Source organism: Magallana gigas, chromosome 10 (assembly GCF_963853765.1).
Source record: "Magallana gigas chromosome 10, xbMagGiga1.1, whole genome shotgun sequence".
Lineage (NCBI taxonomy): Eukaryota > Metazoa > Mollusca > Bivalvia > Ostreida > Ostreidae > Magallana > Magallana gigas.
Genome location: NC_088862.1, coordinates 14819332 through 14846088, shown reverse-complemented (window position 1 = coordinate 14846088; position 26757 = coordinate 14819332). Strand labels below are relative to the sequence as shown.

Genomic DNA, 26757 nt, shown 5'->3' with positions numbered 1-26757 from the left:
TGGACTATACTTGATATTTTTGGATTTATTTATGCCAAAGACCTCTAAAACGATTTTTAGCCCTCTTCCAAAGTTGTAGCCCTCTCCCCCCCAAAAAAAATCTACGTCACACCGTAAGCGGAAGAGCGGTATTCTTGGCGTGGTTTTGGCGCCAGTAAAGGGGATCGAAATATCCCTACTATACAACTTGTGTATGTCGGGAAATTCTACAAATGATAAAGTAGACATGCGCCCTTTTGGCAAAATATTTGAAATAGGAAATGAAAAAGTTTTAGATGACTTTTTATATGGAGATGGGCACGGGAGAATTAATATTAATCTTGTCAAAACTTCAGAATTTTACTTTAAGTCTCTCTCCGAGGAGGCAATAAAAATGTGTCAGCCTGGCAACAATGTTGTAGGGAATTCGCAGATTTCGGAGGCCTTTTCTTATGAGCTTTTTGCACGATGGGGATACACTGAACCAGACAAGGTAAGCAGAGTTTGGTCCAGTGTTATAAACTGTAACGTGTTCTCTTGGGTAACGTATTTAAATACCAATCTTCTGTTGGAACCGTTGCTTAGTTACTGACATTACGCAGAACAGATAGAAAATTATTTGTCATGTTAATAATACACTATTTCTAACCTTAAAATAATATAATTGAACCTTTCTGTGCTGTGCTTACCCGAGGGAGGGGGGGGGGGGCGTTATATAAAGCAGATTTGATTTCTATTAAGCGATTCATGGACAGTCATTTCATACATATCTTTAACAATTTTATGCTATGCTATACTATTCGATTTTAATGATATTCTATGAGATTTGTGTGCTATGCTATGAGAAATTGAAACGAAGAGCTTAATGATGCAATGGTATGCTATGAGATTTGAATAAAAACTTAGAAGCCAACGTCTACCACAAATCTGCAATGTGAACATTTTTTTTCTTCAAATAAAATCAATTTAAACCAAATATGAATAATGTCGTATGGTATGCTATGGTATTCAATGGTATGAGGTTCCAATGCTATGCTATGAGATCTCAATGCTATGCTACGCTATGCTATGGTGTATGTTGTAAAAGATATGTTTGAACTGACTGTACTGGGTTTTTGTGTAAACAATTTTTTAAGGAATTTTATGGTTAGCCATTTGATTAGTGATCAATAGTGTGCTGTTATCTTTTATGTCATTTTCATTTTATGAGGTTTTTTTTTAGTTTTGTGACAAGGTAACATAGTTATTTACTTTGACATATTTATACCCGCACTTTCTAAAGAAATTTCGGGTATCTTGTTGTTACCCTGTTCCGTCCGTCCGTCCGGCTGTCACGTTTTACTTTCTCAAACTGCTCTTACATCTTATAACCAACAAACTGAACTCTTGCAGTTTGATTGGGGGTGTCATGTTGTTTTGTAAAAAGGTTTCAAAAATTCTCTGGTAGTCCTGGGGGTCAAATAATTGGTAAAAAAAATGACGTTTTTTCACGAAAAACCATCTTCCTCGAACTCCTCCTACATTTTCAACAGTAGACAAATTATCTCTTGGAATATGTCTTAATGGCTTAAAAATGACGTTTTATGTTACAAAAAAAACTAATTTCAAAAATGTACTTTTTTGGCAGTAGCCAAATGACATAGAATATGATTGGGATGTCATGTTGAGGTGTGATCAGGTTCCAGAATTATTTTGTTATTAAGGGGATCAGTGGGCAACAAAAAATGACAATAAAAGTATGGTTCCCAGAACTCCTCTTACAACTTTTGAAGTAGCTACGTCATCTCTTGGGATATAATTGGGGCTGTCCTATAGATGTGCAATAAGGTTTAATAATAAAATAGTAAACAATTAAATTTCATCCAGGGAGTCAAATAGTAGCAAACAATTGACGTTTATCACTCAAAGACACCCATAGATACCAGAACTCCTCTTATGATTTAATAGACACATCATATCTTGGGATATGATAGGGACTGTTCTATAGATGTGTAGTAAGGTTTTACAAATTTAAATTTCATCCAGGGAGTCAAATAGTAGCAGAAAATTGACGTTTATCACTAAAAAAACCCATAGATACCAGAACTCCTCTTATGATTTAATAGATATACACATCGTATCTTGGGATATGATAGGGACTGTTCTACAGATGTGCATTACAGTTTTGAAAAAATTAAATTTAACCCTGAGGCCCATTACCTACATACCGTTTGATGCCCTTTAAGGATCAAAAATACATATGGTTAAGGGGTGGGGATCTCAACTGTTTTCGAGATATGTGTGCACTTCCTGTTCTAGGGGGTCACGACAACCCCCGCGGCCCATTACCTACATACTGTTTGATGCCCCTTGACACAAGGAACAAGAATATATATGGTTTAAGGGTGGGGATCTCAACTGTTTTGAAGATATTAAGGGACTTGCTGTTCGAGGGGGGTCAGGACCACCCACAGGGCCCATGACCTACATAAGATTTGATGCCCCTTGATATAAGGAACAAGAATATATATGGTTCAGGGTCACATGATTATAACAGTTTCTGAGATACATGGTAATTTCCAATTCCTGGGGGTGGGGGGGGGGGATGACCCCAGGGGTCAGATCAAATAAACCCTATATATTGCCAGTAACAGTCAGTATATGATCATGAAACCCCTATATTATTATCTTTTTCCATTTTCAAGTAACAATTTACAATAGAGGATACGATTCTTCCCATCAGGTTCAATGTTAGACCCTTTTGACCCCCCCCCCCCCCGCCACCGAAAAGTGGTTGTCTAACCCCAAATGAGAAAAATCAAACTAGGGTGTACAACTAGATATGCTGGCCTAACAGAGGTAGGATCATCAAACATCAATAATCTAAAGATAAGTACTTGATATATGATTCAATATAAGAACCCAGATATAGATCTATCATCTATGTTTTGTAATACTTCCTATGTACACGTGTATAGATAGATAGATAGATAGATAGATAGATAGATAGATAGATAGATAGATAGATCGATCGATCGATCGATCGATCGATCGATCGATCGATCGATCGATAGATAGATAGATAGATAGATAGCTACTAGTAACTGGCTACGAGTAACTGGCTTCGAGAAGTAAGAAAAGCTAGCTATGTATGTATTCGTGTTCTGAATGGTATTTCAGATGGTATGTAGGTCATGATCCCAAGTTACAACTAGCAACTGGCTACAAGATGACAGAAACTTGGCTTCTAGTTACTTGTTAGTGTCCATGTGAGAACACATACCTAGGATTTCTATTTGTGTTCTTAAGATGTACATTGTACTATACCACTGTCAATTGTCAATATATCTCAAGTAGCTGTATATATATAAATTGAAGATATATGCCAGACCTGCTAATATAAACAGTCCTTCAAGTCATCCACAAAACATTACGACACAATTACTCAGATATCTCTCTTTATGTAGTCAGCTACATGTACTAGTGCATTTTGTTACAAATATGTTTATCTTTAGGTGGTTTTGGCAATATATCTCAAGTAGCTGTATATATAAATTGAAGACATATGCCAGTCTTGCTAAAGCAATATTCCTTCAAGTCTTCCAAATAGTATTACGACACAGGTACTCAGATATCTCTCTTTATGTAGTCAGCTACTAGTGCATTTTGTAACAAATATCTTTATTTTTCGGAGGTTTTGTCAATATATCTCAAGTAGCTGTATATATAAATTAAAGATATATGCCAGTCTTGGTAAAATTAACATTGCTTCAAGTCACCCAAATAGTATTACGACACAATTACTCAGATCTCTCTCTTTATGTAGTCAGCTACCAGTGCATTTTGTTACAAATATCTTTATTTTTTGGCGGTTTGGCAATATATCTCAAGTAGCTGTATATTTAAATTAAAGATATATGCCAGACATGCTAATATCAACATTCTGTCAAGTCACCCACATAATATTACGACACAGGTACTCAGATATCTCTCTTTATGTAGGCAGCTACTACTGCATTTTGTAACAAATATCTTTATTTTTCGGTGGTTTTGTCCATAAAACTCTAGAAGCCGTATATATAAATTAAAGATATATGCCAGTCTTGGTAAAATTAACATTCCTTCAAGTTTTCCACAAAATATTACGACACAATTACTCAGATATCTTTGTTAATGTAAGCAGCTACTAGTGCATTTTGTTACAAATATCTTTATTTTTTGGCGGTTTTGTCAATTTATCTCAAGTAGCTGTAGACATAAATTGAAGATCTATACCAGACATGCTTAAATCAACATTCCTTCAAGTCACCCACATAATATTACGACACAATTGCCCAGATAGCTCTCTTTATGTAGTCAGCTACTAGTGCGTTTTGTTACAAATATCTTTATTTTTTGGCGGTTTTGGCAATATATGTAAAGTAGTATAATTAAATTAAAGATATATGCCAGACATGCTAATATTAACATTCTGTCAAGTCACCCACATAATGTTACGGCACAGGTACTCAGATATCTCTCTTTATGTAGTCAGCTACTACTGCATTTTGTAACCAATATCTTTATTTTTCGGAGGTTTTGTCAATATATCTCAAGTAGCTGTATATATAAATTAAAGATATATGCAAGTCTTAGTAAGATCAACATTCCTTCAAGTCATCTACATATATTACGACACAATTACTCAGATATCTCTCTTTATGTAGTCAGCTACTAGTATACAAATATTGACTGGGGTTGAGGGCAACATTTATTTTGTTAGCCCCCGAGGGACGAAATATTGCCCGACACGAAGCGGAAGGCAATATTTTCGTTCCAAGGGAGCTAATATAATCAATGTTGCCCGAAAACACAGTCAACATTTGTTTTGTTATATGAAGAAACAAACCAAAATTAAGAAAGTAATTGAAAACAGATCGCCGTAATTTTCTCGACTCAACAAAGAATTCACGAATTCAATTCTGTGCAAAGTTCATTTCCAAAATATCCTCAGCATCAAACCGCTGATATTCAGCCGACCGAAAGAATTAATTTACAGATGTTCTACCTGATTTTACTTCACAGTAATTCGCAAATCCTTATATCAGGTATCATAGCAAACCGTCGCATTGCGCGTCCGTTGTTTACTTGCCTTGACTGACTGTCTATTATGACGTCACCTTGTTTTGAAGTCGCGAAGAGTTATTTACGTCATCGTTTACAATTCAACTAATCAGAGGCGATTATTTGAAATAGAGGGAATGTTCTCTAGATATCATTCCTAGCCGGTCAATATCAAAAAAATATTGACTGGTCAATATTTTTCGGACGAGCTAATATTACAATTATAATTGACTATTTGTCTATATAAAGTTATATAGTGAGAGTATACTACTGAATATAACAATGTATTTTGTTACAAATATCTTTATTTTTTGGCGATTTTGGCAATATATCTCAAGTAGCAGTATATAAATTGAATACATATGCCTGTCTTGCTAATATCAATATTCCTTCAAGTCATCCACATAATATTACGACACAATTACTCAGATATCTCTCTTAATGTAGTCAGTTACTGGTGTATCTTGTTACAAATATCTTTATCTTTTGGCGGTTTTGGCAATATATATCGAGCAACTGTATATATAAATTCAAAATATATGCCAGTTTTGCTAAAGCAACATTGCTTCAAGTCATCAACATAATATCACAACACAATTACTCAGATATGTCTCTTTATGAAGTCAGCTACTAGTGCATTTTGTTACAACTATCTTTATTTTTTGGCGGTTTTGTCAATATATCTCAAGTAGCTTTATATTTAAATTGACGATATATACCAGACATGCTTACATCAACATTCTGTCAAGTCATCCACATCATATTACGACACAATTACTCAGATATCTCTCTTTATGTAGGCAGCTACTACTGCATTTTGTTACAAATATCTTTATCTTTTAGCGGTTTTGGCAATATATCATAAGTAGCTTTATATTTAAATTGACGATATATGCCAGACATGCTTACATCAACATTCTGTCAAGTCATCCACATCATATTACGACACAGGTACTCAGATATCTCTCTTTATGTAGTAAGCTACTACTGCATTTTGTTACAAATATCTTTATCTTTTGGCGGTTTTGGCAATATATCTCAAGTAGCTGTAGATATAAATTGAAGATATCTGCCAGACATGCTTAAATCAACATTCCTTCAAGTCATCCACATAATATTACGACACAATTGCCCAGATATCTCTCTTTATGTAGTCAGCTACTAGTGCATTTTGTAACAAATATCTTTTTTTTTCGGAGGTTTTATCAATATATCTCAAGTACAGTCAGTTCAAGCATATCTTTTACAACATACACCATAGCATTAATAGCATTGAAATCTTATAGCATAGCATTGGAATCTCATAGCATAGCATTGGAATCTCATACCATAGCATACAATCTCATAGAATCGCATTCGCCATATCATACCATAGCATATAATAGCATAGCATACAACATTATTTTAATTCAATTTAAATGTTTTTATTTGAAAAAATAAATCTTTACATGATAGATTTGTGGTAAACTCTGACTTCTTATTATTTCACTTCGAAATGTGTGGAACTCTTCTGTGTATGGAGGCGTTTTTGTTCAAATCTCATATCATACCATAGCATAGCATAGCATACCATATCATTAAGCCCTTCATTTCAATTTCTCATAGCATAGCATACAAATCTCATAGCATACAATGCAAATCTCATAGCATATCATTAAAATCGCATACCATAGCATAACATTAAATTGTAAAAGATATGCATGAAATGACTGTAGCTGTAGATATAAATTAAAGATATATGCCAGACATGCTTAAATCAACATTCCTTCAAGTCATCCACCTAATATTACGACACAATTACTTAGATATCTCTTTTAATGTAGTCAGCTACTAGTGCATTTTGTTACAAATATCTTTATTTTTTGGCGGTTAAGGCAATATATCTCAAGTAGCTGTAGATATAATTGAAGATATATGCCAGACATGCTTAAATTCCTTCAAATCATCCACATATTATTACGAAACAATTACTCAGATATCTCTCTTTATGTAGTGTATTTTGTTACAAATATCTCTATTTTTGGACGGTTTTGTCTATATATTTCAAGTAGCTGTATTAATCAATTGAAAATATATGCCACTCTTGCTAATATCAACATTCCTTCAAGTCATCCACATAATATTACGACACAATTACTCAGATATCTCGTTTAATATCTACTAGAGCATTTTGCTAAAAATATCTTTATATTTGGTGGTTTTGTCATTATATCTCAGGTACCTGTATACTTAGATTCAAGATATCTACAACTGTGGTTAATTTGAACATTCTATAAGGTCACCTATATGATAGTATGACACAATTACTCAGATATCTCTTTAAATCTCGTCAGCTACTTAAACATTTTGTTACAAATATCTTTAAGTTCCTTTGTTTTTAAGAGGGAATGTGACTGTACTAGGCTTTTTTTATGAAAATAGAAACACATAACATATATGAAGATAGAAATAGACCATATATTCAAATAAATGGCAAAGATGTAAAAAATGAAAAACAGTAAATATTGAGGGAGTCAGACGGGACTAGAAAACCACTGCTGATACATTTTCAAAATATTATGCAACATATAATGTAGCATCTGACCCCCTACATACAAAACATAAAAAGTATGGCCCTGAACAGATAGGTAAAGCTAGCTACTAGTAACTGACAAGGAAATGAAAAAAAAGTTAGCCGTATTGTTTATATAACTTTACAACATTTTCTAAAAAAAATCATCTGTAACTTCACAACGTAGGGTTTTGATGTTTATTCAAGTTCCTTCGTTTCAAAGACAAAACTTGGTTTATTTCCTGAATTCCTGTTCCTACTATGAAATACACCTCTATCATATAAGGATATCATGTGGTGTTTATTACATACATAATGTACGAAGTCCAGAAAAAGAGCCAATAGACCTTAAATTCATAATGAGAAAGCAAGTATTATGATATACAGGACTTAGCATTTATTATATGCACATACAAATGAATAAAATGACTAGCATAACAAACAACCAGCCAACTAAAGACTAAGTTACAATGAATAAACATATCAGAGCTTCCTAGCCAAAATAGATAAACATAACAGATCAATGCTTGTTATCTATTAATCCAATTTATATAAACTAGATCATATGATATGCCTAATAAAGAAAAGAACAGACATATTGCTACAAGTCACAAAAATGTATTTACATGGTGTATGTTCTGTTTTATTTATAAATGAACGTGTTTGATCAAAACTTGATTACAGAAATTTCCAAGTCATCAAATAAAAATCCATTTCTTTTCTATCAATTCTGTCGATGCCTGTCATTTTATATAACACCTGAAAACTGATTATCTCAGTTGCTCTTACTTTTGACATATATTAAATGGACAACTGTTTCATTTGATCTACATCTAAAACGTTCAAGTTTTACAAATCTGTTTTATTTCGAACACCATCATAACAATACCATGGCTCATCGGGTTTAGACCTCACCAACAAACAGAAGTGGCCATGTCTCTTCAGCGTTGCTGCATACAAATCGTACTGCTGGTCAACAACGTTGATGTGATCTTCTAAGGAACTGAGTATCAGTCTGTCTTCAGCAGACGCCAAGTCAACTGATACAAATAATAATACAGGTATCGATTCAAAATGTTGAATCGTTTCTGTATTGCCACCGCAACTTACCGGCCAACGGGACGATGTTCCATGTTCCCAATCAAATAAAGGTTTTGGATTGTATTTTGGTTACTCCTTCCCAGCCCTAATTTGATAAGGTCATGTCGGAAGGACCTTCTTTCAGAACACTCAATACATTTTCTTGGAGTAATGTGTCGTTGTGGGCTAACTAAGTGTTTCACTGCCATTTCAAATTCAGAGCCAAACAAATCTACATTCGAGCCATGTTTCCGTAGCAGGTCTTTCACAAACTTTACTTTTGCCATGATCCACTGCCGTATTTTGCATGTCATCTAGACAAATCTCCAACACTAACTGGACCGCAGTGTCTTTACACTGAGAAAGCTTTTGCTTAACATCTGAACGAGAAACTAAGATTAAGTGCAAAGCAGTAAGTATGTTGTCAATAGTGCAACAATGCCTGTGCAATCTTTGTCAAAGCCACCCGTCTTTTCGTCTATGAAGTCAAATGATGATTTTCCTGAACTCGTACAATCTTCCTCTTTCTTTTGTTCTTTCTCACCTTTGTTTGATTTTGAAAGTGGTCGTTTTGAAGTTTTGAAGAACGATTTCTTTGAAGATTTTTCCGATTCCGATTGCTTTTTTTCATCATTTTCTTCAGAGTTTACTTTCATAAATATTTGGTTGGAGGGGCTTGAAAAATATTTTGGAATTTTTTTTCTTAATGTCATTACGCTGGCCTGGTCTTTGCCACTTTTTCTCTCCTTGAGTGTCATCTTTGACTCTCTGTTTTTTTGTGGAGGCAAGGGATGCCTTTGCCAAGCCTTTTGCTGAGATGTAGAGAAGACGACAGGCTTTTACTGGATTGATATTTTTCTCATTATGCAATATTTTTTTATGGTCGCAAAATGACGCTCAACAACAGCGTTTAAATCTTGATTTGATCTTTCAGTTACATTTCTGTCTGGTTCTTGCAGCAAAACGCCTGACCACAGAGGAAAGAAGGGCATGTATTGTTTCAGTATTTTCTCGGCAAGCTCTGGAATATAAGACGGATTTTTGTCACCTAATGCATTTGAAACATAAGCATTTTCCACAATATGCTTTAAGTGATTGTAGATATGAGATTGCGCCCTTAAAGTTTTATCTCCGAAAATTTTCTCTGAGGTACATGTTTTGCCAACATCATAAACATTCTTCAACAATTGGATCCTGCATCTGTATTGCATTGTTTAGGCGTTTCAAAACGCGGTTCGCTGGCTTGCTTAGAAGCTTGCTCTTTCATATTGTTGAAAGATCTTCGACTAATTGTGACGCAATCTCTAATGAAGTTGATGTCTGCAGTCTTGCCAATACATACAACCAAAATTTTCTTACATCTTTTATATTTGTGGATTGAACAATTATATTTTGAAAGATTTTCAGCATGTGCGCAGCGCAAATGTGCAGAGGATTATATTTTGATGACATATACGTGGATGACGTTAAGCTGTTCCAACAATCTATTAAATAATTAACCAAACTGCAAGAATTAAGAGCCCGGCATGCAGCGTTAAATCATGGCAAAGCTAAAATCAGTCTCAATTTTTCTTGGGGCTCGATAAAGACTGCCTGTGGTAATTGCATGTCTTATGCGCAAAAGAAAATTGGTAATTGATGGAGTTGTATGGTCATTTGTCAGCATCTCTGCAACTCGAATAAATGTAAATTCGTTCTGGTTGGTTCATCAGTCTTTTCATAGATAAACCTGTTGCATCGAAGTACAAGTAGCAATCATCTTGTCTGCAAGCGTCCCGAAGTATGTTTATTTGTTCGGCGCAAAAATGTATCACAAAAAATGGTTCAAAACCGATGAATATCTGAGTAATTGTGTAGTAATATTATGTGGACGACTTGACAGAATGTTGATATTAGCAGGTCTGGCATATATCTTCAATTTTTATATACAGCTACTTGAGATATTTTGCCAAAACCGCCAAAAAAAAAAGATATTTGTACAAATGCACTAGTAGCTGACTACATTAAGAGAGAAATCTGAGTAATTGTGTCGTAATATAATGTGGATGACTTAAAGGAATATTGATAATAGCATATCTGGCAAAAATCTTCAATTCATATATACAGCTACTTAAGATCTATTGACAATTGACAGTGATATAGAGCAATGTACATCTTAAGAACACAAATAGAAATCCTAGGTATGTGTTCTCACATGGACACTAACAAGTAACTAGAAGCCAAGTTTCTTTCATCTCGTAGCCAGTTACTAGTAGCTAGCTTTTCTTACTTCTCGAATCCAATTACTAGTAGCCAGTTACGAGTAGCCAACTTTGATTTTATCTCGTAGCCAGTTACTAGTGGCTAGGTTTTCTTACTTCTCGTAGCCAGTTACATTAGTTTGTGTTTTGTTCTATACTATTTATGTTCATGACTGTAGTATGGCTTAGTCTTATTTTGCATCAAAAAATTGTCAAATATATGACTTGGAATCCCACCCCCAAACAAATTCAAATATAAACTGCCCCCCCCTTCCCCTTGGAAAATTATCTGGATCCGAGCATGTAGTCCTCCTCAAACTATGGATAAAATGAAATTAAAAACTTGCAATTATTTATGTTTAAAATGAAAATAACTTAACATTTACACTTTTTTTCGTTATCGAATGATCTATGAGAATCAAAATATAATTTTGGGTCTAAAAAGTTTTATAAACTGGTAAAAAAGTTATTCTTAAAAAATCACATTACACCGTGCATAATTGACAAATGATCTATTGAGATATGATCAAAAGTCATACTTCTACCTTGGGATCAATAACTAATATTCATTGACAAGTTAAAATTAATAACATTAAATGATTCAAATTATAAATGTTTATACTCCACATCCACATCCCCCAGCCCCCCCCCCCCCCCCCGGTTCTAACTTCTTACATTCTTACATGTGTACAGTAGCAAATTTTAAATCATTTCTTGATTACTTTTTCTCTCCTAGTGCACATTAACATTTATGAAATTGCTTAATTTTTTTTTTTAGATTTATAAACAAAATGTTATATGCATGTGTATTCGCCTATTTGGGGCAATTGTAAAGTCTCCTAAAAAAGCAGTGTCATCATTAGGCTAGGAATTACCCACATGGATCAAACACTAGATAAAATACTTTATTATTTCTAGTTCTGGTGTGTCTCCAAGGGGGCAAAACCTATATACAATTTGATGCGCAAATGACACAAAGAGCGAGAATAAATCATAATTATTGTTTAGGGATGAGGATCTCAAAAGTCATCAAAATATACAGTGTATCATCATTTCCTATTTCATAAGGGGGGGGGGGGGGGGGTTAAAGACAACACCTGGTGGTCATGTACTTTACACCATTTGATGCATCAAAATGACTTAAGAAGATATTTTGTATTTTTCTGTTTCATGGGGTCAGAACCATCTCATAGGGTCATGGCCTACGTTGTATTTGATGCATTATAATACAATACTTTAAGAAAGAAAGACCCCTTCCTTTCTATTATAAATCATATAAAATGATGAATCTCTACACTTACTTATACTTGTAATACACAAATTTAATACGAAATTGTTACAGGGTCAATTTGGGGTCAACTCAATAGTGTAAGTCTGACATATAAAAAAATAACTTTTGCAATTAAAATGACATAAATTTTACAAATGCGATAGGATAGGTAACGATGATAAGCTTATTTAAATATTAAAAGATGATGATACAGTATGCTAGCAAAGGGAGATCACTTACTTAATTAGAAAGTGAAAGTAATACTTATGTATGCATACCGGTGTCTCATAATATTGTGCTACTATACATGTATTATGCTTACCTATATTGGTCAACATCATAATGATAATCCAATTATAGCACAATATGAATCCCTTTAGCTGATCGTCACAAAAGAAATGTTTATGCGTGTTAACTAATCCTTTTCTGTATATGAAAAACACATACATGTCTGTATACACCACATGACACCCATCTAATCGAAGAGCTGGTTAAACTAGTACTCACTATTGAGACCTGTAGATATGTGTTGTGTATGTAACGTCAGACAAAGATCAGTTATTTTATATTATACATGTATTTTAATGACCTATTCTTCAAAACCCCTTGCACTATTTTATTAGATAAATAACAGCTTTAAGGTGGTACAGGGCACCTGCATATTGTGATGTATAATTCCTATTTAAATAAACAGTTATAACTAATATACTTATAAGTATATTTTAAATATTTTCCCCCAAAATAATGTTACCTTACATTGAAGCGTAATGTGTTAGATCAATTACATGTCTGCAAGGGCATTGGAGTCCGAGGTGTATTTTTGGTAATTTTAATATCGATATAAATGAATTTTCATGGGGGAGGGGGGAGAGGGTCTTGACCCCTCACTCCCACCACTTTTCTAAATCCGTGAACATGATTATGTATATGTAGGTACACAGAAGAAAATCTAAAGCCGGCAACAACCGCGGAGAGGGGGCATAATTTAATTTTGTTTGTAATAATTATATAGACCATTATACTTTCTATGACATGAAATGTTAAGATTATTGATTAACTAAAAATTCACATGCAAACACTTCAACCCCAATTTGCACATCAAGTGCTGCTCATGTGTATTATCATATTGGAAGGGATCTCATCCTTCAGTTCTGCAAATTATAATTTTTAAATGTATTACCGGAACTTGCATGTGGCCTTCATTTTTAATTAAAATGGTACTAAACAGTGTTATTTAGGGGCAAACACTTGGTGCGGGTATTACTGTCTAATGACAGCATCTAGTTTGTTTTATACTCATTGAGCAAATATGTTTGTGGATTACATTATACATACACTTGCTTTTTTCAGAACGAGAAGGAGCTATTGGATCTGTTGGGTCCAGCCAAAATAGCTGTAGATTACGTGTGCAAAATTTATGGCGTGTCAGTGGGAGTGTCCGTCACCCGAGCTATTAGGTTCGGCACCAATAGTTTCTCTGGGAGCTTTGCAAAGGAAGATGTACAAAAATTACTAGAAAAGAAGTTGAAGGATCTTAAAGGTGAGTTAAGACTACAAATGGAAGATTTTATGCAAATAAGTAAACGAGTTACTTAAAGTGTATAATTAAGATTATGCAATCGAAACTGATGCATTTTACCGAGTTTCCCTTAAACAATATACTGTAATAGTATGACACATCTCAAAACAACACGTCTGTAATCTGTCCCAAGTTAAGATTCCTGTCAAAAATTGAATTTTTATGAAAACACATACCTGTCAATCAGTAAAATTAAAATTGATAAAAAGGAGAAACATCCAAGATATCGTCATTGACATTACATCTGTGTTTTCTCGGAGAAAATTAAAGGAATGAAAACAAATTCATTTTTAAACATATACAAAAGTGCTCAAAACAATATTTTCAGTGATATAAACCAACACGTTTTTTATATTCACTTCCCATACAGTGTGTCAAATCAGAGAAAATCGAAATAAAAGAACATTATATGTACATAAGTTTCAATTTCAGAGAAATTGAATAACTACCAGATAGAATATTATCAATTGAAACATTTTAAATACTAGGTAGAACATGAAACATCTTTTTTATAACCTCCAGCGGCAAAAAGTAAGCCACAAGAAAGACGACATTGCTTAACTGAGCAGAAGTATTTTCAAAATAATTTCAGATACAAGTAAACATCAAAACAACAAGTTATGGGAAAAGAAAATTCTCCATGTATGGGTCCAAAATCAGGAAACAGCCAACATCGTTTCAGAAGTTGCAGCCAAAATACTGAAAGACCATGATTATTTGAACACATTGGTGGTCATCTCTAAGGCCGAGGAATGGGATTTCATCTTCACCAACAACTTCCAACAACTCCATGGCACGTAGAATCCTTTTGAAAAAAGGATTCAGTCATCCAAAAAAATCTTAAACGGCAAGAAAAAATACAATATACAAAATATAAAATTTTTAAAAATACCTTATACTTCAATTTCATTGTTTATTTCCTTATTTTTAATTCAATTTTTACATGATTTCAGAAACACAGAACAGGTGGAGGAGTTCATGGAATTTCATTTTTTTCATATTTAAATATAAGAAATACAATGTATGTATTCTGCCAAATATAACCGATGCTACGTGCCTGTTTCCCATCAAAGAACTTGGTTCAGTCTGCTGCAACAACATTGTAATCGACTGTGAAAACCAAATGACAAGAGCATTACTCTTTGGAAACTTATTTTGGACATCTTTTCTACCCACCTCTTTAGAAAGTATTTATATATTTTATGTTTTGGCCTTTATAATAAAACCGATGTGCTTGATGAAGTGTTTTATAAACCAGTTGTGTGGATAAGACCGATAGCAGACCTTGTGCGCTGTTGGAAGTTCACGAGTGCTCATTCTTTTATATTGTAAGACTTTGTGAAGTACGCATTGTTAAATGATATGTGTGTGCAGTTTACCATTCTTGTCGGTTTTGGTGATTTTTGTTAAAATCAGACGGGGGTGTGGTGATGTGTTCCCGATCCGGAAATTTACACGTTCCGGGTTTTGATATTATGTGTTTTGTTGATATTTCCGCCCAAGCAGAAGTACGTGTGCTATTTGTTATCTCTTGTCTTTTAAGCCCCCCCCCCCCCAAAAAAAAAAAGAGTTAGTAATTATCATTAAATTTAGAAATTGATTGTAAATTAAGTAAAAAGTACTTTAAACTGTTTTATACATAAGATAAAGCTAAATTTAATATTTGAATAGTCTGTTGCAAAACTATCGGTCTGTTCAGTTGAAACCATTTATGTCAGTGTCCATTACTATACTGTGTGTTTGGAAAGTCAGTGTAATGTGTCATTTGTTTTGTTGTAGTTTTTTACCCTCTTCACGAGAAAGAATGTTTCGTCTCAATAAATCTTAAAAAAACATAACAATATGACTTCACTTTTTCAATAGATAAATTTACAAATTTTTGGAATTTTATGGTTAGCCACTTGATTAGAGAACAATAGTGTGCTGTTAGCTTTATATGTTATTTTCATTTTATAATTTTTTTTCAGTTTTGTGGCAAGGTAACATAGTTATTTACAATGACATATTTTGTTTTATACTCATTGAGCAAATATGTTTGTGGATTACATTATACATACAATTGCTTTTTTATTAAGTTCCGCAAGGGCTATCTAAATAATTATAACATCAATAATTTCTCTGGGAGCTTTGCAGAGGAAGATACACGAGAATTACTAGAAAAGAAATTGAAAGATATGAAAGGTTAGTTTAGACTACAAATAAGCGATTTTACGCTAATGAGTAAACGACTTACTTAAAGTGTGTAATTAAGATTATGCAATCGTAACTGATGCATTTTACCGAGTTTCCCTTATACAATATACTGTAATAGTATGACACATCTCAAAACAACACGTCTGTAATCTGTCCCAAGTTAAGATTCCTGTCAAAAATTGAATTTTTATGAAAACACATACCTGTCAATCAGTAAAATTAAAATTGATAAAAAGGAGAAACATCCAAGATATCATCATTGACATTACATCTGTGTTTTCCCGGAGAAAATTAAAGGAATGAAAACAAATTCATTTTTAAACATATACAAAAGTGCTCAAAACAATATTTTCAGTGATATAAACAAGCACGTTTTTTATATTCACTTTCCATACAGTGTGTCAAATCAGAGAAAATCGAAATAAAAGAACATTATATGTACATAAGTTTCAATTTCAGAGAAATTGAATAAGTACCAGATAGAATATTATCAATTAAAAAACATTTTAAATACTAGGTAGAACATGAAACATCTTTTTTATAACCTCCAGTGGCAAAAAGTAAGACACAAGAAAAACTACATTACTTAACTGAACAGAATTATTTTCAAAATAATTTCAGATACAAGTAAACATCAAACACAACCAGTTATGGGAAAAGAAAATTCTCCATGTATGGGTCCAAAATCAGGACACAGCCAACATCGTTTCGAAAGTTGCTGACACAATACTGAACGACCATTATTCGAACACATTGATGGTCATCTTTAAGGCCGATGAATCGGATTTCATCTTCACCAACAACTTCCAATAACTCCCTGGCACGTAGAATCGCTTTTGAAAAAGGGTTCAGTCATCCAAAAAACCTTAAACGGCCAAAAAAAAAAATTACAAAATATAAAATTTTCAAACATACCTTTTACTACAATTTCATTGTTTATTTCCTTATTTTAAATTCAATTTTTACATGATTTCAAAAACACAAAAACAGGTAGAAGACTTCATTGAAATTCAACCTTTTATATTTAAATATAAGAAATATGTATTCTGCCAAATATAACCGATGCTACGTGTCTGTTTTCCATCAAAGGACTTGGTTCAGTCTGCTGCAACAACATTGTAATCGACTGTGAAAACCAAATGACAAGAGCAATACTCTTTGGAAACTTATTTTTGGACATCTTTTCTACGCACCTCTTTAAAAAAAATCTTATATATATTTTATGTTTTGGCCTTTTTAATAAACGTCTAGTGCTTAATGAAGTGTTTTATGCTCCATAATTCAAAACTATGAAAAGGCTTTTAGAAGTCTAATCGATGTGACATATAACTGGTGATCTTATTCCACAAAAAGTACATATTAAAGTAAAATGGGTGTTTCCTATCAGTTTTTAAAGAGCAAACGTCGAGTGAAAGTACATATTCAATTAAATATAGGTATTTCCTATAAGTTTTTAAAGAGCACATATCGAGTGCATGTTTGTTTCAACACCATATTGTAATATAATATAATATGTAAATATAATATGAACAATGATATAGATGAAAATAGTTTTGGAGCATCGATGCGCTTTATATTTTTTACTGATTACATGTAATATGAAGAAAATCTGATGATCTTTTCCTTATTTTTTTTAAAAGGCGGGAATTGTCCTATTAATATCCCGTTGATAAAACTTATATAATGCAAATATACAAGTACTGTTAAACGGAGAGCAATAAACAAAAATGCGCTGACTGTGTATGAAGTCAGTATAAAAGTGGATGTTCTCACTATCAAAGATATCGTAATGACCCCCGCTTATGAAAACAAATTACTTGGTAACAACATACTTTTATTTAACGCCAGAGCTGCCTTAAGGTGTGGAACGTCATATCACAAGGTGAGAATCATAAAATAAAAGATCGTTTCCGTGTGTTAAATGGTCATCAGCCTTTGTTATATGGTGAAAAGTATCTTACGTATGGTGGGTAACACATATTTAAAAGTGTCTAAAATACATTAAACTGTTTACAGCTATTTTTACATGATTGCAAAAGCATGTTATATGGTGGTAATAATGACATAGCTGGTGCTTTACTTATATTATACGGTTAGAAAAATAAAGCAATGAGTCATAGCGTAAAACCATTTGGTCACTATTACATTTATATGGTGTTCTTGTATATCAGTTGGTTAGTACAGTATGTTAAATGGTTGCCATTCCTTGTTATTGAGTGAAAGTTATATAATATATGGTTGACTACACGCCCTAAAAGATGCGTCGAATCACATCGTGTGATTGAATTAAGCATGCTTTAAACATTGTGTTGCAATTGAAAGAATTCGCCCGAGCAAAGTTACTGAAGCAACAAAGTGGTTGATACAGAATAGTCCTTTATAGTCCTTTATATATAAGTGAGGGGGTTGAATTAAATCAAGAGTGGGATTTTGAAGCTTTTGATCAAGAAAATGATGATCAGCATCCGGAAGAGAACATTAATTTTTCAGAGGAAGAAAACATTGTTGAAACATGGCCTGAGGAAACTAATATTGAAGACTGAGCAACTGGCAATACAGATACTATGCTTCAAAGTGTTGACTTTCGTGAATTTAACCAGATTTTGAGTGTTGCTCCAGGAGAAAATAACATTCCTCTGAGCATTTTCCAGGATAAATACTATGAGTTTTTTGCTTTTCCTGCTATATACTGTGGTCAAACAAGAGCTGACAATTCTTTGAGACTTGTACCATTGCATTACAGCACAATTTGTAAATGGGAACTGAGAAATATTGATAGACGTTGTGCTACATACATTCAAAATTTATTTTACAAGTTGAAAAAACTGCAAATTAAACAAATACAAGACAAAGTCATGTTGGCAATACGAAAGTGCAAGTTGAATGGCAAAAGGTACACAGCAGCACAACCACCAATTTTGTGCAGAGCTGATCTTAAAAACTATTAGAGATATGACTTTGAAATTTTCAGGATAGGTAGACCATGGTTTGAAGTTGTGCACTATGTAGTTGTTTTGTACCAGTGTCGCAATTCCTTGGAGCTCGCTTCGGCTCGAAAATGGAGTACAGATTTTGAATCAAACATTTTCAAACGTTTTGATCAGTATCTTTTTATCGGTTGATATTTTGTTAAGATATATAGAACAAAAGTAGAAGAGAATTAAACGTTCTATCTAACAAAATCAAGAAAAGGGGGCTGGCCCCTATATTTAGGGACCAAGAAACTCGTAAAATCTATTACGCATAACTTCAAAACGATAAATATTTTGTTATGCATTATAGAATCAAAGTTGTTGATCGCTACAATATCTGTTTGAAGAAGTCATCGTCAGGCCCATGTTTGACGTAATTAGGCATTTTTATTTATTATCTTAACATTTCGGGGGGGGGGGGGTGTTAATTTTGAAATCGTATCGATATTTCATGGTATCATTTAAATTAGTAAAAAAAAAATTGACGGAAGACCTTCTCGTTACTCGTAACGAGGTCGTATCTAGTGATACTAAATACTGCACGATCTTCTACAGAAGTCGCCATGTGCATGCTCAAAATTACATGTAGTTCTTTACCTCACAAGATAAAGTATCTGCCATTGATATGCTTTTCTTTAAATTATATTTTCTTTCTTTCGTATGTTCTCAATTTTCTGGATTTTCCAATGTTAGGACCCCCTAAGGGACAGTGTACATGTTTATTTAGAATGAAAAAATAAAATTCTACCGATGATTATGAAAAACAATTTATTGTATCTTGTTTAACTTTGATTATACAAAAACACAACATAAAATATACATTGACGTACATGTATGATTGGTAGAGTATAGCCTATACTGGTGTATCGTTACAATGCTTAGCTCTTGCTATTATAGCGCTAGACAAATATTTACCTATACTCTGTCCCGAGTTTTTGCTTCCACCACTTTTTACTTGATATTTCAATAATAGTAAATACCTTTGTGCTCAAACTACGTTCATCCACTTTTATGAAAAATGTCCAGATTATCTGTATTGAAACGCCCCCTCTACCGCTTCAGTTTTCAATACACATCCCAAAATTGAAAGTCTACGTAGATTTTGCACCGCATCAGCCCGGATGATAACGTTAAAAAATTGCGCGATGTATTCCGAGTGTATTCCGAATAGAGAAAAGATGTAAACATTTTCCATTATAAATCTCCGTAAGAAAATTGTTTTCGTTCCTGTGAAATTTTATGAGTGAAAAGGGAGAATTGTTCAATGAAGATATCTTGGATATATTCCCTGTCATCGATTTCAATTGTATTTCTTTCACATGTATGTGTATTTCTATTAAAAATCATCAAAAATTGATGGAAACAATAAATTATTGAGTGAACTAACAAAACACAAAAAATACGATTTTTTTCTTTTCATGTCTAAAGCAACAACCAATTTTCTGCATAAAATAATTAACGATTACGATTGATCTGAGTTACTTTGAGGTATACATATCCATTGTTAGATTTTTAGGTCCTGAAAATCTGTAGGATATATTAATATATATATAATAATAATTTACAAGCAAAATATTTTGTTTGTGCGCTACTGTGAATAAGATATAAGGTTCAATGTTTTAAGAAGGTTTTGTGGCAACCTCTAATGATGTAATATCCAATAATGATAAAAAACCTCAGTAGTGGTCAAAACACTGACCATAAATCATACTAATTTTTCATCAACGAACGATCTAGCCGTTCAGTTATTATACCAGGTTGAAAAAAAAATATATCATTAATGCTCCAAATTCACATTCACTAATGATATAAGAGAACAACGCTTTTAAGTATAACATATTAAGTACATTGCTAACATTTAATGATATGTATAAGATGATCGACTACAACCACTTATGTTATAAGTATGGATGAAATAGTACTGTGAGTTTTAAAATTTGCATTTTTGCATGCACATGTACCTCTTTCTGAATAATTACATCATTATGACGTATTGCTGTAATTATAAGTGTTAACTTCTAACCTTGTTAATCCACTAGGCAAGACCATTCACTGGACCATACTGCAATATGAAGATTTATCAGCATTCATTTCGTCAATTCAATTCAATTCAATTCAATTTATTATCCTTGAGCTTTACAACTCATCGGAATACAAATTATAATACATTTAAAATTATGTACAAATGTGCAATGTGCAGTAAGTGAGTGGACATATTCTTTCATTTCTTGGCACCTTGTGTCGACCTTTTTCAATATTTAAAGAGTGTGATGAAGTTCGAAAAATACTTATAATTGTTTTTGAAGTATAATTAATCGGTCTCCTAAGATAAGTTTGCAAACCACAAGGTGGTGATATAACCTACTCTTCGGAGATGTCGAAAAAGATGACATCAAACTTTGTTTATAAATATCTAATATTCTACACTCAATTATCTTGTAGGTTTTACATTGATTTGAACAAGTTTCGTCAAACAAATATTTTAGACCCATGCTAGATAACTCGCTTTGTATGGAAACCATCCAGCTATCGTTATTGACAAGCATGCTTTCGTATGCCTCCTTCAAGATAATGTTATTTGTATTTTTAATTTTTAACCAGTATTTGAAAATTCGTAGTTTTCTTCTAATATACATAGGAAATCTACCCAGTTCATAATACACTAAATTATTTGTAGTTTTTTTGTTGACCCCAAGATTTCTCTTACAAAAATTGAGATGTACCTTTTCTATATCTGGTGCTTTGTGGAAACCCCAAATTTCACAGGCATATGAAAGAATACCATGTACATACGTATCAAATACAGAACATTGAGTTTCAACATTAAAAGAATAATTTTTCATAGTGTTTGATATTGCAAAAAGTGCTTTCCTTCCTTGATATGCTACATATGTTTGTGTTTGTAAAAAATTTCCATTGAAGTTAAATAACATACCAAGATACTTAAAAGTATTCACAACTTCTAGTTTTTGTTCATTGTATGACCAGCTTTCAAGATCTGATATTTTCCCACCATTTCTATAAATGACAACCTTGGTTTTAGACACATTTACTTTCAGATCCCATTCTATAGTATATTCATTAAGTGTATTTAACATACTCAGTAACCCAGCAGGGGTTTCAGCAATCAATACCATGTCATCTGCAAACATTAGCAGGAAAATATTAATCATTTGTAATTCAATGGATACCAACTTTATATATTTTATCCCGTAACTTGCATCTGTTAATAGAGTCAAATGCCTTTTGAAAATCCACAAAACAACAATATAGACGTTTTTTGTTACATAGAGTTTTGTTAATAAGTGATTGTAAAACAAATATAGCATCTACTGTACTAAGTCCTGGTCGAAACCCAAACTGAGCATCAGTCAAAATATCGTATTTGTTATCCCATTCTAGGATTCTATTATTTAAAACACTTGTAAATAGTTTTCCAAAACAACTGACAATAGAGATACCCCTGTAGTTGTTTACATCATCAATGTCACCTTTTTGTGTACAGGTACAATACAACTTTTTGTCCACAGATCAGGGAATAAACCTGACATTAGTATATTGTTAAAAAGTTTATGTAACACAGGCATCAAAATATCATTACATCTTATAAATAACTCATTTACAATGTAGTCCTCACTACAACTTTTGTTACATTTTAGTTTTTTAATAGCCTTACTAATTTCATCATAGGTAATTTCTTTATCTAACTCTTCATATACGGCATTATAATTCACAGTCACAAGTACTTTCTGTGTGGTCAACGCTGTTACCTTCAATAAGTCTTTTAAAATATGCTTGGAAGTCGTCATTCGTTAGGCTACATTTTCCAGACTTGCTTTTCCCCTTAGAGAATAAATTGTAAAAGTGTTTTGGGTTGTGTTTTCTCAAAAAATCAAACATGTCCCCCTCATATCGTGTGTATTTATCTTTTGATTTTTTCATGTATTTTTAGTATTTTTTCTTGGCAACTAAAAGTGTTTCTTTGTTTTCATATGATTTTTCATTATTGTATGTATGGAGTAGCCCTTTGTATTCTTTCAATAGTTTTTTACAAGTTCGTCAAACCAGGGTTTGTCCTGTTTCATATTCCCACATGTGTTATTTTTATGTATGGTATGTTGTGCTTTGGATACTTTAACATCCATGTAAGATAAGACACAGTCATTCAATATACTGCAAATATTGTTGATACAAGTATTGAGATAAGAAGAATTTTTGAAATCAATATCTAATTCACCGAGTAGAAAATTTTGATTTCGTGTAATTTCAGTCAAGATAAATTCCGCATTGTCATCGATCCACTTTACTGATTTGCTATTAGTTCTACCCAAAGATACACTCGTTCTATGCAGGTGTGTTTCTAGGCAAATACCATTGATGGTAAAACTTATTGGTGAATGGTCAGAAAAAATATTAAATATACCAGTAGAAAAATGGCCTATACTAAAAAACAATGAACTTTCGGTCAACAGATAATCAATAACACTTATTTCCTCTAGAACAGAAATAAGTATAGTCACCAGGTACATCCCCAGGATGTCTACCATTAACAATTCGTAGACCTGATGACTTACATAATTCTAATAATTTTCTACCATAATTATTGATGTGTTTATCTTGGTTCTTTCTTTCACAAAGAACTTCGATGTCTTCATATAGAAATGGTAGATTTCCATCAGATACAACATATTTCAAAAAATCATCAGTTATGTAATCATTTCTGGCACCCGTTCTTGCATTTAAATTTCCTGTAACATATACAGAACCCATATTTTTATATTTACTTATTGACTCCTCTAATAATTGGAATATACAGGTATCAATATTAAGATGTTCATAAAAAAACACTGTTTTTAGGAGGTAAATAACACATAGCAATGTAGATATTTTTGTTTTTTAGCATTTTACACCATATTAGCATTCATTTCGTCAATAGTGTACTTATTTATAATTGTTTACTTCGTTGATAATTTATCTGATATACTCTTCTTACACAACAGGGTAATAGGTAGAAGGGCATGCGAAAAAGGATGTCAATTTAAAGTCTTTTCAAAACTGTATACTGCATTTTTATTTCAAAACAATTGTTTGATTCATTAATGGTTAATATTCATCTTATAATGCAATATAAATTATATCATTCGGTTTTTCTTTTTACTTTCATAAACTTAGTTAATGTAAATATGCATGACCATTTGTGATATAACTTGCAGGTAGTACGTTAGTGATAAAATTCACCAGTAATTAAGGGTCATGTTCTGACTATAATTGCAAGTTTAGAGTAAAGTATCATAAGAGGTTACTATATGATAATAATATTTCATGAAACAATATTCTATTAATTACGAGTAATAGCACTTATTTTATACAAGTTTAGTTTATCCACTCATTTCAAATAATTTGGGACAAAAGAACATGTCAAATAGAATAAACGTAAGCAAAAAGTACACATTTATTTGCTTTTTCAGAAGCAATGTTTGTACAAGATTTGTTTTAAATTTGAACTTACATGTATCTATATCAAAATGTTTGACAAGAAAGTTCTGACATTATATATAAATGCCTCTCGTTGGTACGTATGTTTTACTAAATGTGGACCTTGAAAGTGGAAGGATATATATATATATATATATATTTATATATATATATATATATATATATATATATATATATATATATATATATATATATATATATATATATATATATATATATATATATATATATTTATAATTACAGAAAAATATCAAATGAACTTTGATTTCTAAAAGTGGTTTTTTTTTTTGGGGGGGGGGGGGGGGGAATCGACCTTTTCTATAGGTAAATTCTTGTGTTATATACAAGCTATTCTTTAGTGTTATACGTAGCAGAATTAATATTTTCAAAAGTAACAAGTTTGGTTAGTAATTTTTTTGGCCTGTGTTATAGAACTTTTAGCAGGTATAAATTATTGTACGATAAGAAAGAGAGAGGTTTCTTTTTGAAAATTATAAAGTTTGTAGACTGTTATTTGCATTTGACACTAACATGACTGCGTTGAAAGTGCATCGATACTTGGATATGTATTTACAATTTCTATACTTCGAGTTAAGAAAAAATACAAGCATTATGAAAACATTGTCTACCTTTTGTTTTTTGTTCCGTGTATTAAATTTTACTGGGACACATTCAGGAGATACATTTGTCATATCATCGGAGTAAATGTCAACCTCTAAAGCTTAAAGCTTTAAGGAAAAGTTCCTTAATCTCATTTTCAAGTAGTCGTCATACCTTCACAAAAACCTGCTTTGATATATTATTGATAAGCACTATATAAACAGCCTTGGATGCTACATCTAAGTTAAATGTTTGAACAGGTTAAAGTGTTTAAAGCAGGAACTTTAGTTTTTTGGTAACATATTTTATTAATTTTTAATCCTGACTTTAACACTTCAGATAATACGTAGCTTTCTCTCAATCTGAATGCTAAGAAGGTTTAGTTTTGGAAGCAGAGGCAAGTGAATTTGATCTTGAAATGGATAAATTTTGAGTAAATTCTTTTCCTAACTCATTACAACATGCATGTTAACTGTTAGAATGGATATGTAACACAGTGGTAGCATCAGCCAATGGTTATATTTCAATTATCTTCATGCTAGGATGTGCTGAAGTTTTATATTGAAAATTGGTAAAAGAAAGTTATAATGTTACATTTTCAAGCACATACATGTCATTATGATTTAAGACTAATCTATTTGTGTAACTATGAATTTTAAACATAAGGTTTGTCTGAACTTGATTATCGATTTTTATTAACAAACAACAAACACAACAGCAAGAAAAATCCCATTAACCATACACCTGATGATTATCTGTTTTCTGTTTAAATTTAATGCATTAAGCAAGCTTTTGATAGAAACCCTGATCTTAAATGGTTTTCTTGATGCTATTTAAACTTTGTACTTTAATCAACTTTGCTTAGTCAATGTGAATGATGATAACGTTATTTTTCGTATGATACCACTCTATTGACATTGCATTGTTGCCTGACATATTTCGTCAGGCATATCTAAGGTTTGAAAGTTGCATTCGTCGAAACAGTGTAAACAATTGGAACAAGCAAATTTACAATACATGATTATGTAACAATAAATTTATGAAATTGATCATAAAATTAAGAAATAGTTGATTCTTTATGTCATAATAATTTACAATTAAATAATCAAAACGTCCCGTTACTAATGTAATCAAAGTGGTGGTTGATTAGATAATTTATGAAAAACGTAATCTTTGTGGTCTGAAAGCGCATGCTAAATAAAAAAAAGTACCGGACAATTTGTTTTATACACATGTACATAACAAAGAAGGGTGGAGGTGGTTTACAGGTCCCTTTGAAAATTTTCAGTGCTTAGCTATCGGCGTCCTCAAAGAAAGTGAGAACCCACGCTATTAAAATGATGCTCCCACAATTTTACCGCGAAACAAATCCATTGGTTACATCCGGCGACGTTGATGTTGTGTCCATATATGAAGATGCTGTATAACTTAAACGATATCGCAGGAAACATAACTCTCGCGAACTTAACAGAAATTTTCAATATTCATAATATATTTAAGGAATTCTTATAATTCTTAAAAATGACAAACCGATGCATGTTGTAATGTGTTAACATTTGAATTCGCAATTAATGAAAATGTTATATTGGATGTATTAAGCTACAGCGAGCAGGGGTTTTCAAGTAAGAGGAGGTTCACTTATTCAACTGTGTAATCCTGATTAAAAATAGACACAGGATGAATCTTTGCCATTCAGTCAACTAAAATGTGACTGA

The 26757-nt window shown here is 32.5% G+C and overlaps 1 protein-coding gene across 1 annotated transcript; it reads left to right on the top strand.

Annotated features, from left to right (window-relative positions):
- Positions 1 to 373: 373 nt before the first annotated feature.
- Positions 374 to 14582, top strand: LOC136271983 (uncharacterized). The gene is made up of 3 exons (XM_066072626.1): positions 374 to 472; positions 13553 to 13742; positions 14374 to 14582. The coding sequence occupies exons 1-3, from the start codon at positions 374 to 376 to the stop codon at positions 14580 to 14582; spliced, it is 498 nt and encodes a 165-aa protein (XP_065928698.1).
- The last annotated feature ends 12175 nt before the right edge of the window (positions 14583 to 26757 follow it).

Bases quoted from the DNA above. Each gene is read 5' to 3' on its own strand.
- LOC136271983 (XM_066072626.1), top strand. From the start codon at position 374: ATGTGTCAGCCTGGCAACAATGTTGTAGGGAATTCGCAGATTTCGGAG. The intron at 473-13,552 runs GTAAGCAGAGTT...TGCTTTTTTCAG, and splicing joins GATACACTGAACCAGACAAG to AACGAGAAGGAGCTATTGGA. The intron at 13,743-14,373 runs GTGAGTTAAGAC...AAATAATTTCAG, and splicing joins GAAGTTGAAGGATCTTAAAG to ATACAAGTAAACATCAAAAC.